This window comes from Zootoca vivipara, chromosome 2 (genome assembly GCF_965207765.1).
Source record: "Zootoca vivipara chromosome 2, rZooViv2.hap1.1, whole genome shotgun sequence".
Classification (NCBI taxonomy): Eukaryota; Metazoa; Chordata; class Lepidosauria; order Squamata; family Lacertidae; genus Zootoca; species Zootoca vivipara.
In genome coordinates, this window is record NC_142584.1 from 63527630 (window position 1) to 63546447 (window position 18818).

At 41.7% G+C, this 18818-nt stretch overlaps 1 protein-coding gene across 1 annotated transcript in view; it reads left to right on the plus strand.

Annotated features, from left to right (window-relative positions):
• CYFIP2 (cytoplasmic FMR1 interacting protein 2) overlaps positions 1 to 18818 on the plus strand; it is a 67151-nt gene that overhangs the window by 16657 nt on the left and 31676 nt on the right. The window contains exons 6-17 of the mRNA XM_035105751.3: positions 1070 to 1251; positions 1519 to 1615; positions 2320 to 2448; positions 3682 to 3786; positions 7067 to 7158; positions 12514 to 12631; positions 13407 to 13526; positions 13754 to 13879; positions 14365 to 14531; positions 15950 to 16097; positions 17891 to 18044; positions 18417 to 18573. Of these exons, the coding sequence (XP_034961642.1) occupies positions 1070 to 1251; positions 1519 to 1615; positions 2320 to 2448; positions 3682 to 3786; positions 7067 to 7158; positions 12514 to 12631; positions 13407 to 13526; positions 13754 to 13879; positions 14365 to 14531; positions 15950 to 16097; positions 17891 to 18044; positions 18417 to 18573 (1595 nt within the window). The remainder of the gene's footprint in view (positions 1 to 1069; positions 1252 to 1518; positions 1616 to 2319; positions 2449 to 3681; positions 3787 to 7066; positions 7159 to 12513; positions 12632 to 13406; positions 13527 to 13753; positions 13880 to 14364; positions 14532 to 15949; positions 16098 to 17890; positions 18045 to 18416; positions 18574 to 18818) is intronic.

Sequence of the window (18818 nt, forward strand, 5' to 3'; positions counted from 1 at the left end):
AGGCGTTGCTGCATATCAGCATAATATTTCAACCATGTTGTGGGTTCAAGCCCCACCTTAGGAAAAAAATTCCTGCATTGCAGGGGGTTGGACTAGATGACCCTTGTGGTCCCTTCCGACTACAATTCTATGATTCCACTGATATATTACCATAGCATATGCATCATTCCACTTCCCACTTCAGTTTTTGGAGGGGAAAAGTGCTGGTTATGGGCTGTAAAATACAATAATTTTTTGCTTCGGGGGGGGCAGCTGCCCCCCCTGCCTACGCCCATGCACAAAACATAGTCCAAACTAGCAAGCCATAGAATATGATCTCAGATGATGACAACCTTTTGAAACAGAAGTTTTTCCTCTTGAACGTAACTAAGCTGTATGTAACAGTAGAAAGAACAGCAGCCATATCATTGGTCTGCCCAAAGTACCTAAACACTTTTCTGAGGGACACTAAATAGAATAGCAATGTTGGGGTCAGGTCTGAGAACCATTTTCTTCTTCAGGTATGCTGCTCTAAGCACAAAATGTGGGTTTCTTTTCTTTCCTGTAAGCTTATCTGTCAGCATTTTTGAACGTGTGTTTTGAGATCTGCAATTTCTACCTGAAAAGCTACAGGACACAAGCAGAAGAGAACATTAACATTTCATTTTCACATTTTATTCATCTCAGCAGGTAAAACTGCCCTGCTGCTTGCTGAGTTGATATTTATTTATTTCAGACTATCATCTATCTATCATCTATCATCTATCTATCTATCTATCTATCTATCTATCTATCTATCTATCATCTATCTATCTATCTATCTATCTATCTCTACTAACTAACTACATACATACTATTCAACCACTTTTGCTGCTTGAATTTACCTGGTCGAGAAAGCTGAATTGTCAATATTTGGAATAATTATTTCAACTGCTATGTGGAAACATGGTAATGATGAGGCTGAAAAGGGGAAAGAACAGGTGATGGGATCCTGATCCTAGTCAGAACAAGACTGTTCTCAGCAACTATTTGCTCAAGGCCTTCCCATTTCACCCCACCTCTGAATTACCCATTTGTTGCTGTGTTCCAGAGAAAGGCCATTGAGCGATTCTGCGGCGAGGTAAAACGTTTGTGTCATGCAGAGAGAAGGAAAGACTTTGTTTCTGAAGCGTATCTACTGACACTGGGAAAGTTTATCAACATGTTTGCTGTCCTGGATGAATTGAAAAATATGAAGTGCAGTGTCAAAAACGACCACTCTGCCTACAAAAGGTGATATTGGTGGATGCCAGTGCATTTTTATTGTTGCTGTTCTGAGAGGGTGACTTGTTGGGACCTTTGTGTTATTCCAGCAGTCTATGAGAAATATTTAGCAGTAGAAATCAATTTTTAGGGAAGCAAAGATAATGAAATGTAATGCTTCTCTTACCCTTATGGTAAAGGCTCTTTTTACAGTCCCATACAGTATTACATAGCCACAAACTAGCATAGTATGTACGGAAATACCCTGGTCAAGGTAGGATTTCTGTTGTCTTTCAGAGCAGCCCAGTTTTTGAGGAAAATGGCTGATCCCCAGTCTATTCAGGAATCGCAGAACCTTTCCATGTTCCTAGCAAATCATAACAGGATCACACAGGTATGGTAGTTTTCTATTGGTTTTTTTTTCTCCTATCATGTGCTCAGTGAAGTTACTATTGTTTTGCTTTTTCTGTGGGGTATAAAGCTTCAATTCCTGTTTTTAAGTCATAGACTGTCCTCTTGAACACAAGTTAGAATTACTGAAATAATTAAAGTTAAATAATTTAGCAAAGTTAAATAATTGACCTCTATTTGAGGCCTTTGATCTAGGATTGTTGTCAGTTTGTTGTCACCCCCATTACACATTTTATCCTTGCAACAATCTGTGAGGTAGGTTAGGTGCAGAAAGATTGACTCGCCCAAGGTGTCCCATTGAGTAACGATTTGAACTTGGGTTTCTCCAATCCTTGTCCCAGTGCTTCTCAACTGGTATCCTCCAGGTGTTTTGGGCTACATTTCCCACCATTCCTGACTTTTGGCTATACTAGCTATGGCTAATAGGAGTTTAGTATAATAATAATAATAATAATAATAATAATAATAATAATAATAATAGAAGGCACGAAGTTGGAGAAGGCTGTCCTAACCATTGCACCACATTTCCTTTGTACCTGCATTTGTTATTTGGAAAGGCCATAACCAATACTTATTGGCTCTTTACACTGAAGTAATTAAATTAAGTTTCACAGTCTTGAAACATGTTTATGTTTGTCCTTTGTTTGAAATTACTGAAGGTCTTGTGGGTTGTTACGTTTTTTTAAGTGCCTGCATCAGCAGCTAGAAGTCATTCCAGGTTACGAGGAGTTGTTGGCTGATATTGTGAACATCTGTGTGGATTACTACGAAAACAAGATGTACTTGACACCCAGTGAGAAGCATATGCTCCTAAAGGTAACTTCTTCACCTCTCTCCAAAGATGGGTTATCTGTCCCTTAATCTTTCCCTCTCATTGTGATACCTGTTCTAAAAATAAACGTTTTTATGGTTCCTGGTTGTTTTCCTCCCCATTTTGCTTCCACTTTTTTTTTTTTAACCCATATTGTTTCAGGCTTAAGTTTCACCATGAAGACACAACAGCCCTTTATTTGCAAATGGGATCAAGTCTTTGGCAGAGTCAGCTTAATGCAGGCATCCCCAAACTGCGGCCCTCCAGATGTTTTGGCCTACAACTCCCATGATCCCTAGCTAACAGGACCAGTGGTCGGGGAAGATGGAGGGCCGAAGTTTGGGGTGCCTGGCTTAATGCTTCTTCCTTCCACATATTTTACCACTACTACTACTACTACTAACAATAATAATAATAATAATACTTAAATCCCACTTCATAGCTCTTACAAACTCTCAAAGCAGCTTACATAAGATTTCTCACAATAAAAACCATATTCAGGTCTGGTATCGGGTACAAAAATAACATCATATCCCCACAAGTTCCTTCCCTCATCCTTGATGCTTCCCTTAGGCCCCTGCCAACTAGGCAACTGGTGTCTTTTAAGACAAGAGAGTGGATTTGAGCAGCTGGCACTCACTCAGGCCATGATGTAGGCAGGCCTTCCCTTGCTTGCAGCTGCCAGTTGCCAGGCAACAGTTCCCACTGACGTCCTGTGAGGCAATTTATATGTGCCTGCTTTGGGAGGCCATTGCTGTCTGAAAAGTGGGATAGAAAAGTAAGTCACGTACCCTCAAAGAGTAAAGTCCAGTCTTCAAGTGGTGTGAAATGTTTCTTCTCAAGTTTAGGATTCTACCCGTGAACTAAGCTTCCGAGCCACACAAAAGGCAAAGGTTGGCCCATTTTTTTTAATATAAAAAGAATCCAACTTAGTGTATCTTGGAAACATTCCTCATTACAGAGACCAGACCTATTTCTAGCATTACCATTTTTTATTTTTTAAAAAACCTTTCCCTCTCCTGAGTTGTCAGAGTAGATGATATTGGGCTAGATGCACAAATAATCTGGCATAGTATAAGGCAGCTTCTTATGATTATTAATGAATTTCAGAAGATATAAAACTGGAATTGATAAGCCGTAAACATCCCTAGCTGTGATGTTGGATTAGTTTATAACTTTCCTGAAAATATCACTGTTCTTCCCACCAGACCTCTATGCTTATCTCATTTTTCTGCTAGGTGATGGGCTTTGGTCTCTATCTCATGGACGGAAATGTCAGTAACATTTACAAGCTAGATGCCAAGAAGAGAATCAACCTCAGTAAAATTGACAAGTTTTTCAAGGTCAGTGTATGACATTGCTTTGGCTTAAGATTGTCTCCAAAGGAATCTGTGGTCATGCTGCTTGGGATATCTGTCTAGGGGCAAAGCAAGCACAATTTGTGAAAGATTGAGATGCTGGAATGCAATTGCATTGGAAATCTTCAGTATCTGACATTACAGTAAGCTGAACAGCTGAGTTTTTGTTTGATGCCATGTTTGTGATATTGGATAACGCTTGCTAAAGTTGCAGTCCCAACCTGCTTCTTAGTGTGCGACTCTTTCCCATTTCCATCACTTTTCTTTGAGGAATATGGTCTTGGTGCTGCTAACTGTCCATATTTGCAGCATTTCAGAGTCATTGTACTCATGTTCCATTTTTACAGCATGGCTACAGACTTTATCTTGGGTAGGGCAATCTGTTCCTATGTTATGCAACAGGTAGACTCCACTTACACGCAGATATTGTGCCCACAGCATATAAGCTGTGAGCTGACATAGTGAGAACCCATTCTCATCCCTGTTGAAAATGCTGTGCTCTGTGTTATCAACAATGCTTTCATGTGGTGAATTTAAGTGCCTTGGAATTATATAGCTACATAGGTAGGCAGGCGGGAGGTGCTGGAGTCAGTACTGTACAATTGTAAATGAAGCCTTCCAAATGTGTTGAGTATTTTAACACCATGCAAATATCCATGCTCAAAAAATTGTAAACTACAGGTGCATAATAGTTGGAAGGACTAGATAATGTGCCCACCAAGCCCTGGCTTCCCACAAATGTCAACCAATGCAATGCAGATCATATGATGTGTCTCAAGCAGAAGGCAAGTCACTGTGGAGAGGAGCCAAAGAACAGTTCTTCAGAAAACCCTGCCCTCTTCAGTAACCAAGACACCAGTTTCAGTTTTTTTGAAAAATGCCAGTGGTGCCTTACTGCTTTTAGAATGGCCTTATTGCTCTGCCAGTGTGGAGAGAAATAAAATGGCAGACTCAGTGAGGAAGAGCAAAGTTGAGGTGCTCCTTGGAAAGCAACGTTTCGTTGAAATTCTGCCTCTCCTCCTCGATGTTGTCACATGTAATATGTTTTCAAACATGGCAACAAAATTTGGCAGGCAGCATATATTAAACAAGTTCAATTGTTATATGTGTTACTGGCATCCCATGAGTGGACCCAATGACCACTTGTAAACTCTGTCAACCATGTTTTGGAATTCTGAAATCTGCTTCATGTGTTGTATGAAAAATGAGTTCTCATGGCTGATGTCTATATTGTGAGGGTAATGAATGTGTGTAGGGGGAGTCACTTGACTGAAAACATGTGGCAAAAATGTGTCCAAGAACTTCAGCCCGTCATGATTTATGTTTTCCATCTGTTCCCAGAGTTAACATGTTTCCTCCAATCTTGTAGTGGTTACAACAGAGATGCACAGGGAACAAAGGAAAACTTAACTTTTTCAAAATAAATTTCAACATAAAGGAATTTCACTCCTAGTAGCTGCAGCATGGAGGGTCTTGTAATTTTAGGTAATGTTAGAATGAAGTGCAGTGACTCCAAATAGCCAAAGCTTGTTTGTAAACCTGTGCTGTTCATTCTTTGGGATGGAGTTTGCAAACCGTTTCCCCTCCCAACAGTGCCTTCGGAGTGACCTTACATCATGATGTGGTGTTATTACAACTGAGGCATTGGCGTGGGGTGGGGGGATGGGGACCTGACAGGCCAACTGTCTGCTGACTACAGCTGCTGCACACCACCAGTTGTGACAGAAAAAAAATAACTTTCTGTTAAAGAGAAGTTTTATTTAAAAATGTGTTTTGGGCCCCATTGTTGCCTTTGAAAACCTATCCAGTTTTCACTGCCTGTTCCAAAATAACTTGGTTTTCTATTCCCATTTTACTCACCCCCATCACATCGCTTTGGAAATGTACTATTTATTCATAGCCACACACTATTTCTGCGATGAAGGAAAACTGGGATTGTCAACCTTTAAACCTCTGGGTTTAAATATCTGCCCCTTTAACAGCAGCTTGACGGGCACCACTGCCAGATACGTTCACCAGCTTGTGACCTCTGCTTGCTGTTGCTAGCTAATTAAGAAAACTGTGTTCCACTATGAAGTGTAACTTAAGAACTGCAGTTCATTTTAGCTTAATTGCATCCCTTTGGCTGCACACCATCTGTTGCTCTTCAGATGTGACAATATTACTCTTCATTTACCAGCTGAACGATGTAACCTGATCTGTTTGTGATAGTAGCTTCTGTTTATCAACATAGCCTCACTCCCACCAGCAGGGTCCACTGCCAAGGACCCTGAGTAGTGAAGGGAGTGAATGTTTTCATTTAAGGTACTTGCAAGCTTTTTGACCTTGCCATCCTTTGAAGCTGTGGGCTGGTTCCAAAATGAATTCCAGAGCTCCCTCTCACACACATATGGGTGAGATCTACATGTTGTTACTGGTTTGCATGTTCTATTTCTCCCAGGCGTGCAAATGACAGAGTGACTCCTGTATCCAGCAAAAGATAAAACAGAAACTAATTTCTGATGCAGTGTTTCAGAAATGAGAAGCACCAAAAATCTACAGCCATCACTCTTGAAATTTAAACCCACTGAATTCCTGTCCATGTTTTAATACAGTTAGCATAAACCGATCTTTGTACCACTTTGGAAGAAGAGAGAAGAAATTGCAAACAAAATATTAGGGAAGAAATGTATCCCACACTACAGTTGTTACCATCACAGGAAGAACAACAGAAAGTATTGGTTTAAAGAGACACTTCCTGTTAAAAGGGTCAAGGCATGATGATAATCTTTCTCTTGTAGAACATAGCTGCTACCCTACTATGTGTTTTTTTGCTGTGTCTGTTTGGGCAAAGCATCTCAAGGCTGAATTTTCATATTGATTTTTTGATTAGTAGTTTTATTCGTTGTCAGCTGTCATATGCTCCCATTTAGTGAGTTCTGAATATTTACTGGGGTACTGAATGCTCCCCAGGATGTAGTTAGATTTCACCACGTAGGTGACATCTTCAGAAGAAATGATCACCACACAAAAATGATCGTCAAGAATCACATCATGGTGATTTTACTGCGTGAATCTGGTTTGAGTCATTGAAACAACTCATGTATGCAATTCATTACTCAATAAGGCTCTTTGCTCATCCAGAAGTTATTGGGAAGACTGTTCCAGAACTTCATTCATCTCTGGCGGTTAAGTACCCCTTTCTCCCCCAATCTCTTGTATTGCTCTCTCAGACCCAAGGGAGCCTCTCTGCCTTATTTAAACCATTTTTTGTTTTTTCTTCCAGCAGCTGCAGGTGGTTCCTTTATTCGGCGATATGCAGATAGAGCTGGCCAGATACATTAAGACCAGTGCTCACTATGAGGAGAACAAATCCAAGTGAGTGCCTGCCATAATGTCTCTTGGCTTTGGTGTGTCCTGGTCAAGAGAGGAAGTTGCCAGACACTTGCAACTCTCCTGCTCTTGTGTGTGAGGTCTGTGCATGGGTGCCTGCAAGTGTGTGTGTGTGTGTGTGTGTGTGTGTGTGTGTGTGTCCATGTGATGGTGTTACTGAGTGTGACTCTGTAGTAGTGAGTTCTTCGAGGCTAGATGTGTGTGGGTTCATCATTTCTCATCCTTTCCTTGCTGTACCTTGAGCGAAAACCCCAATCTTGTGCAAAATTACCTATAGGTGTACCTAAACCCATTGAAATAAATTGTTTGGTACTAGTCCAAGCTATTCTCTGTTCCAGCAAAAAGAGTTCTTGATTTGGAACCTTAGTTATCCTTCTTTGTTCTGTCCCTATTTTGACCGAGTCAAGGCTGTGCCCTTTTAACAGCACAACCAAGGAGCAGTTTTTGGACTCAATAAACTCTGACTCTTATTAGAGTGACATCTGTATTCACTGATAGTTCCCCCGCATCTTGCAGATTTTGCCACTGACTACTTGCCTAGAGTTGTCTGCTGCCTGCTAGCTAGTGCTTCCTCCTTTCATCTGTTTCAGACACATGATCTCACCCAAACTAGTCTCAGACGCACTGATGTGAGACAATCCAGGCAAGACCTGTGTTCATTCCTGCCCTAGCTTTTGACTGGGCCCGATCCTTACTAACTATGTCTCCATACCTAATCTTGCAAAGACTTTCTGGATCACCTTCAGAACGCTCGCTAGTTAGACAGACTTGCCGGTACCCTATGTCAATTTTCCTCATCCTGGTGCCCTCCAGGTGTTGAATTACGACTTCCATTATCCCTGACCATTTTGCTGTTGCTTATGGGATTTACAGTCCAGACCAGGCATCCCCAAACTGCAGCCCTCCAGATGTTTTGGCCTACAACTCCCATGATCCCTAGCTAACAGGACCAGTGGTCAGGGATGATGGGAATTGTAGTCCAAAACATCTGGAGGGCCGAAGTTTTTGGATGCCTGGTCCAGACCACCTGAAAGGCATCAGGTTGAGGAAGGCTGCCATACACATCTATATCTATGCTTATCTATGTACATGCTGTTCATAAATTGTAAGCCTGAATAGGTATATCTTTAGGATACCTGTAGGTGACTGTAGGTTTGTGTGTGCATCAGATGTTGGTGGTCTGTGCTTAGAAAGGATATGAATGTATGGATGCCAGTATCTGAATGCATACAGGTTTGTTTGTACTTTTACAGACTGATGGATGTCCATGAGAATTGGAGCAAGTTTGATACTCATCAGTGTGTGTGTATATGGAGCGTGCTTATGTGATTGCAAGAATGTGTGCATGTGTGATTGCATGTATTGTGAATATATTTGTGAATGCCAAGTTCAGTGTCTGTACTTACCTGTCTGCCACCTGTTCTTGGATGCTTTTATGCTTGGTGAGCATGAATGCAGCAGTTATGGATGGTTATGCTGTGGATGTGAATGAGGTGTGCCTGCTCTGGGTAGTTTTTATCCGCATTTTTCAATAGGATCTAAAATTCTCCAGAGCATGGACACTGCTTTCTCTATCTGTCCGGTACAGACTACTTTTTTTCCCTCAGGGAAGATAGTAGGGGGTCAACCTCGTAATGCAGGAATTTTAAATGGGTTTTTCAAAGAAATATAAGGTGAAACCCACTGTTTCAAGCTGCAATCTCTTTGAAAGGAATTGATGACATGGAAGTGGACATTGAACACAAAAGTATGCATACAACATGGCTCTGCTGCCTTGGATAGCATATCAGTCATTGCTTAGCGAGGATCATTTTAAATGGGTACACTGCTGAATATTCATTTGGTGATCTCCCAGCTCAATTCACACATGCAAGATGATGCATGGTGGCCTCTTGAAATGGAGCTACGTGCAGCAATCTCCGCGCAGTTGCATTTCAAGCAGCCATCCGTATGGCCACTTACATGCATGAGTTCTAAAGGCTGCTGTTAAATGTGTTGCAAGAACTTGTTCTATATCACCTTTGCCGAAAACACCACCTTTACTGAAATATTGCTCCACATCTCTCAACTGGTATGTGTTGGACAGCACCTTCCGTTTCTTTTACACTCCACAAGCTGGTACCGTCATTCTGTGACTTCCATGAAATGACCGTGAATACAAGCCAAATATGTGAAACTTGTTTCATGCACTGTTGCTTGGATTCAGAGCAAGGCAAGTCCACGAAGTAATCGTATATAGGAAGTAATCACCCTTACAGAGATAGCAGTGTCAAAAAATAGCAGTGTCCGTTGGGTGCATATTTATTTAACATTCTGAAGGTTGTATTCATTATAAAGCATTAAAGCTAAGGTTCTGTCAGAGCAAGGACATCTCCTTGCACAATGGAACATTCTCCCTCTCTTCAACGCCCGTGCACCAACTAAAGCTGTTCTGAAGTTCCCCCCAACTCTCCAGAACAGATTTGGGACGGCACACAGAGGGAGGAAAGTGGGAGGAAGTCCTATCGCGCCAGCAGTAATTCTTCTGCATGCAAAACTATTTCATTGGATTTTGTCATTGGTGTAAAGTATCTAGTCAGTGGTTTCCCTCACCAGCATGTATGTGTGGTTTGTCACTGATCATCCTAACCCAGGCATAGGGAAACTCGGCCCTCCAGATGTTTTGAGGCTACCATCATCCCTGACCATTGGTCCTGTTAGCTAGGGATGATGGGAGTTGTAGTCCCAAAACATTTGGAGGGCCGAGTTTGCCTATGCCTGTCCTAACCTGTTAAACAGTCTGTTGGATCCTAGCTGTCCTGAACTAATTTCCATGGTATATGGAAAGGTTTTTCATTTGTGGAAGCTGTTTTAACATTTTGTATGTTTTAGTCCCATTTCAAATATCTCCCAACTCCATCCCAAGAGTAAAAATGTGAAATATTTCTTCCAACTGTCCTCACTTACTAACAATTCCTTTTTCGTTCAGTTTCCAGTCAGAGCAGCATGGCTCCCTGCAACTTTCTCCTTCCTGGGAGAACAGATTTTGGACTTTAATGGGTTGCAGAATTGTTCTCCTGCACTTTCATATCCTGTCCTTTACTTTTCTTGCTCCTTATTCATTTCACCATTGTGCCGAGATGCAATTAACTATGTTTTTCTTGTATGGCCTTATAATTTTGACCATCCCTGTTAACCTGCCGATTCCTTTGGGGGAAGCAGGACACTGAAAGGGTAAGCGCAAAGTTTTGGGGTCGTGGGACATCTGAAAATATAATTAGACATGACCATCCACCGTGAGCATAGTTAACTTAACTGCAGCTACCATAATGTTACCAAGGAGGCATAGTTCAGATTCCAAAAAATGGGATAAAAACAATATAGATGATTTTATACTGAGATTGTGTGACATCTGAAGATATAATGAGAGATGATCATCTACCGTCAACATAGTTAACATAACTGCATCTACCACAATGTCACCGAAGAGAGCTAGTTCAGTGTCCAAAAACAGGACAAAGACAGTAGCTAATGACCAAAAAACCCAAACACCTAGCAGATTTTGAATAGTGGAACAACATGGCAAAAAGCCAAATTGCACATCATGGTAAGCCATGGTTGGTGGCTTAATCATGAATAAGCAGCATTAGCTTTTTGCTACGTCCAAATCTGGGGTTGTCACTTGTTTCTTCTGAAAAGACCACAATAACAAATCCAATATTTGTTCTTGGCTTGCTGATATTGTTTTGGGGGGAAGAACACATCATGATCCTGGTTCAAACATAATGACAAACTTAAGTTGCATTGCTTGCTGTTCCTTCTTGCACCAGAGAAGGAGTAATTGTACAGTTTGTACTAGCACACTCATTCTTGGTAAGTCATCGATAGTCATTTTTTACTTGTTGCACCCATTTATTTATTTATTTATTTTAAGCATTTATATGGCCAGTTATTGAATCTGTAAACAATGCACATTTATCACAGGAAATGTTAGTGATTCAATTCAAACATCATACAAAAGGTTTAACTGTTGTTTTGGTGTGATGTCCAAACTGACAAGCTGTAGTTTGAAATTGGCTAGTAAACCAGAATTAAAAAACATATTTCAAACTGGTTTGATGTGATGTCTAAACTAACAAACCTCTAGAGGCCTGTGCAGAACAAATATTGGGGAAGCAGACTAGCTAATTTGCCTGTACATTTGGAAACTCAAACCATGGTAGGAATAAACCATGGTTTGGTGTGATGTCTGAACTGAAGCAATGAATTAATTGATTCAAAGTCTCATTTACAGAGAACTACTCTGATGATTCTTTTGTGCCAGATAGGTATAATATAGGTATAATACACACAGACCCTGCAACTCAGTTTGTGGAATGGACTTTTTGTTGCTCCTGCTGTTGTTGTTCTGAGCACATGAGGAGTATTGCAGTGTGCTCTGAAGATGGTCCAGAAGCTACAGCTGTTGAAAAATTCTGCCACTTGGATTCTCCTGGGGGCCAGAAAATATGAATCCACAATTTTGTTCCACTTGCTCTAAATACCAGTAGGGTTTTTTTTTTGTCCCAATACAAAGTGCTGGTCTTAACCTTTAAAGCCCTCAGCGGCTTTGGTCCAGGTTATCTGAAGAACCACTTTCACCCCTGTAATCTTCACAGTATGCTAACATCTATCCCAGGGGTCCTCTTCAAGTGCCCACCATTAAAATCAGCTAGGTTGGCATGCACAGGGCATTGCCAGTGATGGCCCCAAAACTATAGGACCCCCCCTTCAATAAACTTGTACGTATCTTGTCCCTTCAACCGTGGCATTGAAGGCTTCCTTTTCATGCTGCCTTTAATTGATACCAGAGCAGCTTCTCAGATTAAATCTCTACACTGGTTCTGCTGCGACTATTTGTACCTTGTTTCTCTTCTCACTCCTTTTTAAATTGATTTGTGAGGACTTGGTGGTGCAGATCCTTCAAATAAGACAAAGTATTGAAGAGACTTCTCCTCCCAGCTGCTGCTTTTGGGTTCCAGTCATACAGTCACAATAAGAGAGATGCTGAAGACCAGTCTCCCTTTTCTCTCGCGTTAGTCCAGTTTTCTCCATGACTGCAAAATGAGCGCATTATAGATGCTTCATGAAGGTATGAAAGATGAGGCCACAGTGTTGCCCTTGGTAAGTAATTGGCTGTGTAACATGTCATCCAGAAGGATATTGACAAGCTCGCTTTCCCATGTGTTGACCGGGTGAAGCAGCAAGTGAAAGAACTGACATATTTACAGAGTGATGGAGCAAATGTGTCTCAAGCAGTAACTGTTGCTTCACTGTGTTGAGTGTTACCCGGTCACATAAAGGCGTTGGTTTTCTGCCCAGGTGGACATGCACTCAGAGCAGCATCAGTCCCCAGTACAATATCTGCGAGCAGATGGTTCAGATCCGAGATGACCATATCCGCTTCATCTCCGAACTTGCTCGCTACAGCAACAGTGAGGTAAGCTTCCATGGAGGGGGAACAAAGGTCCTGGAGCAATTTGTGGAATGAAAGGGGGAAGGGTTGGATGTAGACCTGAGGAAATGCTCAGAAATGCTTAGTGGGTAAATCATCTATAATGTTAGAGTGCAGATAAAACCACCCCTCAAGAGTGGTGGCTAACTACTCTGTTTTCCGGGTTTACTTTATTCAGTATTTTCACTGCCCCTGCCCACTTTTAGCCAACCCGAAGGAGAGTAGCATCCTGGTTATGTTTTTTTTTTAACTTGCCAGATCCCTAGGCTAAACTTTTTGTGCCATGCTTTTAACCTTCCTGTGCCCTGTACTTCTTCCTGTAAACTCCCCACTGCCGCATATTTTCAACCTTTCTCTTAACTTTTTGCCCTTCTGTTGCAGAAGACCCCAAAATCAAAAGCAACCATTTTACAACCTAAAGACAAATGCAAAACTCATCCTCCATATCCACCATCATGTCTTGTTAGACTCTGTAATGTGCCTCTTTCTGAGGTTCCAGTTTCCCATCTCTGACTCCTTATTCCTGTTTCGTTTTCCACTTAACACCATGTCTCAGTTCTTCTGCACCAGCTCCCTTTTCTTCAGTGCTGTCATTTTTTTGTTTTTTGTTTACTTTTTCTTGCTCAGATCTGAAACTCAGTTAAGGGAGAGGGTAGTACTTTTTAAAAAAAATATGATAGTGGCATCGGATAAGATACAGTTGTTAAGCTACAATAGGTATGTGTCCCTCAGACAGAGGTACTTATCTGATGTTCTCCAGGTTGTGACTGGCTCAGGATTGGACAGCCAGAAGTCAGATGAGGAATACAGGGAGCTATTTGACTTGGCTTTACGGGGACTTCAGCTTCTGTCCAAGTGGAGTGCACATGTTATGGAAGTGGTAAGTAGTGGCTATAGACATTCAATACTCAGGGTGTCAGATGTGTTTTAATTCTTATTCAGCCTGATTGGTGGCCATCGATTACCACGCCACAAAATTTAACGTAAATAAAGCAAGGACATTGCATACAGTGGAGGAGTTGTGAGATTGTGAAATGGTTTCACTAAGATTTTTCTCAAATGACAAGCAGTGGTTGAACAATATCTGCTTTTGATTTCTCTATTCAGTATTCTTGGAAGCTGGTCCATCCTACTGATAAGTTTTGTAACAAAGATTGCCCAGGTACCGCTGAGGAGTACGAAAGAGCCACACGGTACAATTACACCAGTGAGGAGAAGTTTGCGTTTGTGGAGGTGGGTGGCTGCATTGTCTCAATACATTCAAAGTGGCAAATGTCTCTTGGAAAAGGGTGGTTGGAATGCTAGCATGTAAGGTTCAGTATACTTGGGGTTAAACATTTTCTCCTTTGGCCAAGTTGTTTCTGCTATGTTTTTTATCTGTAAGGGCTTGTCATGGTAAAACAACACCAGTGCCACTGGACACTTCCAGTGTTAGGGCTTTTCCATACTTACTTTTCTCCCTGCTCTTTCCAGGCTCATGTCCATGCTTTAAAGCTCCATGTCAGAGCATCTTTTTTCTTTTTCTTTCTCCAGAGCTTTTCCTATGAAAACCTGCTCTTTAAAGCTGAATCAGAGCAAATGGCAGTTTGGGTTTTCTACAGACTCCCATTTGCTCCGATTCAGCAATCCAAACATTAGTGGGGCGAAATTGACCTGGCATGTTTCCCTTCATAAGGGCATTGAAGATAAATGATCCTTTTTTATCTTTAATTACTCAGGTGATTGCTATGATAAAAGGTCTGCAGGTGCTCATGGGCCGCATGGAGAGTGTTTTCAACCAAGCCATCAGGAACACAATCTATGCAGCTCTGCAGGATTTTGCTCAGGTGACACTGAGAGAGCCACTAAGACAAGCTGTCAGGAAGAAGAAGAATGTCCTAATCAGGTGAGGCCGGCCTTCCCAATGCAAGCAAAACTTGGTTGTGAACTCTTAAGATGCTGCACTCAACACAAATACTGTTAAAAATGGCAGCCCTGAATGAGGTTCCCCCAGAGTTAAACCATTTTGTGGCATTATCACATTAAGCCTTTCCCCTCTGATGTTCCATATCATTGACTCCTTCTGATAGGGAAAAACCATCTTCCACAAAAGCTTCTGCTTGCCTTCTATCACTGTGCCATACAGAGCGTGCTCACGTACGGTTTATGTGTGTGGTACGGAAGCTGTACTTCTCAGGATAGAGCAGGGCTGTGTAGAATTATTAAAACAGCAGAGAGCATTATTGGCTGCTCACTCACCACCTTAGAACAAATCTACACCACCAGGTGCCATAGAAAAGCACTAGACATATCAAGAGATCCAATGCACCCTGATCACCATTTCTTTGAGCTCCTGCCATCGGGAAGGAGATATAGAACTATGCAGGCAAGAACGAGGCGTCTCAGGAACAGTTTCTTCTCTAGAGCGATTTTGGCCTTAAATGGAAAGACTGGACTTTGAAGTCATCTTATTTTACTTGTTATTTTGTATTATATTTACTGTTTTTAATTAGGTTTTGTAATTTTGGATTATGTGGAATGCTTTATCTGAGTGGATGTAGCAACCGAGTAATTTCGGTGTTCCCGCAAGGGGACAATGACAATAAAGATATCTTTAATCTTATCTTAAATCTTAAATAGGGGTGGAGCAACACACAACTGAATGAGGTCACAGCAGGAGTTAGTATCTCTGAACATCAGGGAGGGAGGGGAAATTTGAAATGGGTTTGGTGGCATCTCCGTGTCAATCATAATTTAGTTCCACTCTTAAACATACCTTTGTTTCTACATAATACTCAAGAGCTGTGTTGGAAGAAAAGAACAGCAGCAGCTATTGACATGCATCCATAATCTCAGGATTTTCCGAAGCAATAGAGACAAAGGTTCACAATCCCCCAACGATTGCAGGATTGTCCAAGGGCTTGTATGAAACCATAGCAAGATTATGATGATGATGAAGATGATGGATAAATAGACAATCACCAACATTCCCATGTATTTTAATAAACTGCTTTATTAATAAACTCCAAAGGGCCACGTGCATAGGCTTCTTCTGTATATGTATAAAACTCTGATTTTCCTGTGACTGGAAGGTAAGGATCACATAAACTGTGTCACCCATTCTGGCCTCTGGCTACAGTACCACTGGCCCTATAAGGTTGTCCACGAGGCACTGTAGCCCCAAGGCTTAAAAAAAACACCTCACTGCTCCTGTATTAATTGTATCTTTGCACCAATCCTGTGAGGTAGGCCAATCTGAAGAAACAGTGATTTACTAGGCTCTATTCAGTGGAGAGTTGAATCGAATTTCTTTCATCTTCCTAGTGTCCTCCAGGCAATTAGAAAGACAATCTGTGATTGGGAAGCAGGGCGTGAGCCTCCCAATGACCCCTGCCTGAGAGGCGAGAAGGACCCCAAAGGCGGTTTCGATATCAAGGTCCCACGCCGAGCTGTAGGTCCTTCTAGCACACAGGTATGTACTTCCTTCTCTGCTGAGAGCAGTTTGGGACTCGGAGATGTTGTGTCTGTAAACTAAACATTTAGAATGCTTTTGTATCAAAGTTTCTCTTTAGCACCAGTCACGCTGTCTTAATTACATCATGTATAACTATGCGATGTGTGAATTATGTTCTGTGAGTCACACTGTCCTGCGCAAGTAGGATGTTGCAGTTCGTAACATTGTTTGGTGTTCTAAACGTGTGTTGGCTCGCAGTTCAGTCTTAAACACATTGGTTATAAAAGGAAGAGCCTCTCCGGTAACAGCTAAGGATAGATAAAATCCTAACATGCCTGCTTGTCTACTTTTCATTTTCAAGGAGCCTTGATCCTCCTGACAAACAGATATCAGCACTATTACCGTAACTCAGGTGGTGTAGGTCACATCTTGGGTAATCTGGAAGTCTGGTTACGTCCTCTCGCCTAATAGGTGATTGGCATAGTCAGAAATGAAAATCTAGTAAATGGTGCTGGCGTATTACGTATATATCATGGAGGCTGGAAATGTTGTTTTCATTCCCCTTCCCCTCCACACACACAGGATCTTTCATAGTCATTGGTTTGGAGCTATTTACTTAGAAGTAAATTTTATTGCAACCCATGGTGTTTGCTTCTGCATAGTTATTATCAGTAACCCAGTGCTAAGGATCAACATGGTGGCAAACTTACAGATCTTCCTGCTTCTAGCCTGACAATTGTGCCATGCAGAGGCAGAAGAGGGCACAGTAGTCTAGGATGAAATCATATCTCCATTCTTACTTGCCTTCCCCAACCTGATGCCCTCCAGACATTTTGGATTCCTGTTCCCATCATCCCTGACCATTGGCCATGCTGTCTGGGGCTGATGGGAGCTGTACTACAGTGTCCCAGGTTGAACAAAGCAATTAAGTGGCATGGGAAATATAAATTGCCCACAAGCTTTTGAGCTGGAATTTTGGGTGATTAGGTATTCGTTTGAGTTTTTATTTTATTTTGAAGACAGGTTTTGTTTATAGGTTTTTAAGAAAGACAGAGTACAGATAAACTCACTCTTGAGAAGTCATTAGCTGTAGGAGATGATGCAGACTACAGGCAACCCCCCCCCCAAATTTATGCAGGTGTTACATTCCAAGGCATTGCACGCATCAGTGAAAGTGTGTCTATTTGAAAAACCATTGGAAAAGCCTACAAACACTCTTGAAACCCCCTTTAAAAATCCAGCAGCACTTACCAGCCACCCACGTCCACCACAATAGTTCTCTCCAAACTTTGCTCAAACCCCAACCCTCCATAGTCCTCAGTGGTTGGTGCAAGGACTCTTGGGATTGCACTTGCAAAGGCAGTGTGGTGTAGTGGTTAAGAGCAGTGGACCTGTAATCTGGCGAACCAGGTTTGCTTCCCCACTTCTCCACATGCAGCTGCTGGGTGACCTTGGGCTAGTCACACTTCTCTGAAGTCTCTCAGCCTCACTCACCTCACAGAGTGTTTGTTGTGGGGGAGGAGGGGAAAGGAGATTGCTAGCCGCTTTGAGACTCCTTAGGGTAGTGATAAAGTGGGATATCAAATCCAAACTCTTCTTCTTCTTCTCTTGGGATTGCTAGATGCCGTTTCCATGCCTCTTCTGACCTAGGACCGTTGTTGCCATTTTAAAATTCACTTCTGGGTTTGGCGCAATTTACCTGAAAGTAAATTTTATTACGACTGCATGCACAGTCACGTACATATTGAACAGAAGTAAATGGGGGGGGGGGGTTTGCCTGTATAATAAGAATAATCACTCTCCTCTTGCAGCTTTATATGGTGAGAACCATGCTGGAATCGCTTATTGCAGACAAAAGTGGCTCAAAGAAGACTCTCAGGAGCAGCCTGGATGGACCAATAGTTCTGGCCATTGAAGAGTTCCACAAACAGTCCTTCTTCTTCACTCATCTTCTCAACATTAGTGGTAGGTAGTAACAGTCGCAGGTGTGATATGAATACATGTTTGATATAAGTTAACATTTCAAAGGATAGTAGCATCTGGGGCAATCTCTCCCATTTGCTGTAGCTCATATTAAGGTGCTTTTAGATCTGGATGTGAACTTTGTCAGAAATTGCTAGCATGTGTGTTTAAATTGGTTTCTTGAATACAGTAGTTTATGGTCATGAAACATATTCATATCTTAAAATAAAAATTATATATCGTGTATATACTCTTTTCTTAAATCGGGATATGCTTTTATATCTGATATATAATTTATAATAATAGCAGATGTAGACTAGCCTTCTGCTCATCCTTCATAAGTGTTAAACCTTCCTCCGCTATTTGTGTTTGTAGAGGCCCTCCAACAGTGCTGTGACCTATCCCAGCTTTGGTTCCGGGAATTTTTTCTGGAGTTGACCATGGGCCGCCGGATTCAGTTCCCTATTGAGATGTCTATGCCATGGATTCTAACAGATCACATCCTGGAAACCAAAGAACCTTCTATGATGGAGTAAGAGCTCAAGGATGTTGTGGAATGCACCTGTGGAAATAAATGGGTCGGATATCTTTGAGATGGCAAACTGAAGGCATTTGTCTTTATTGCAGCATGTATTCTTTCTAGCATGTGAAAGGAAATAGTGGCCTAGTGAAGGTCAGGTACTATGCCTTCTGTTCTGTCCTTGCCTTTCATTTGGGGTACATTGTCTCCTTTTCCCATCAGAATGGGTGGGTGGCAATGGGGACTGTCTTAAATGG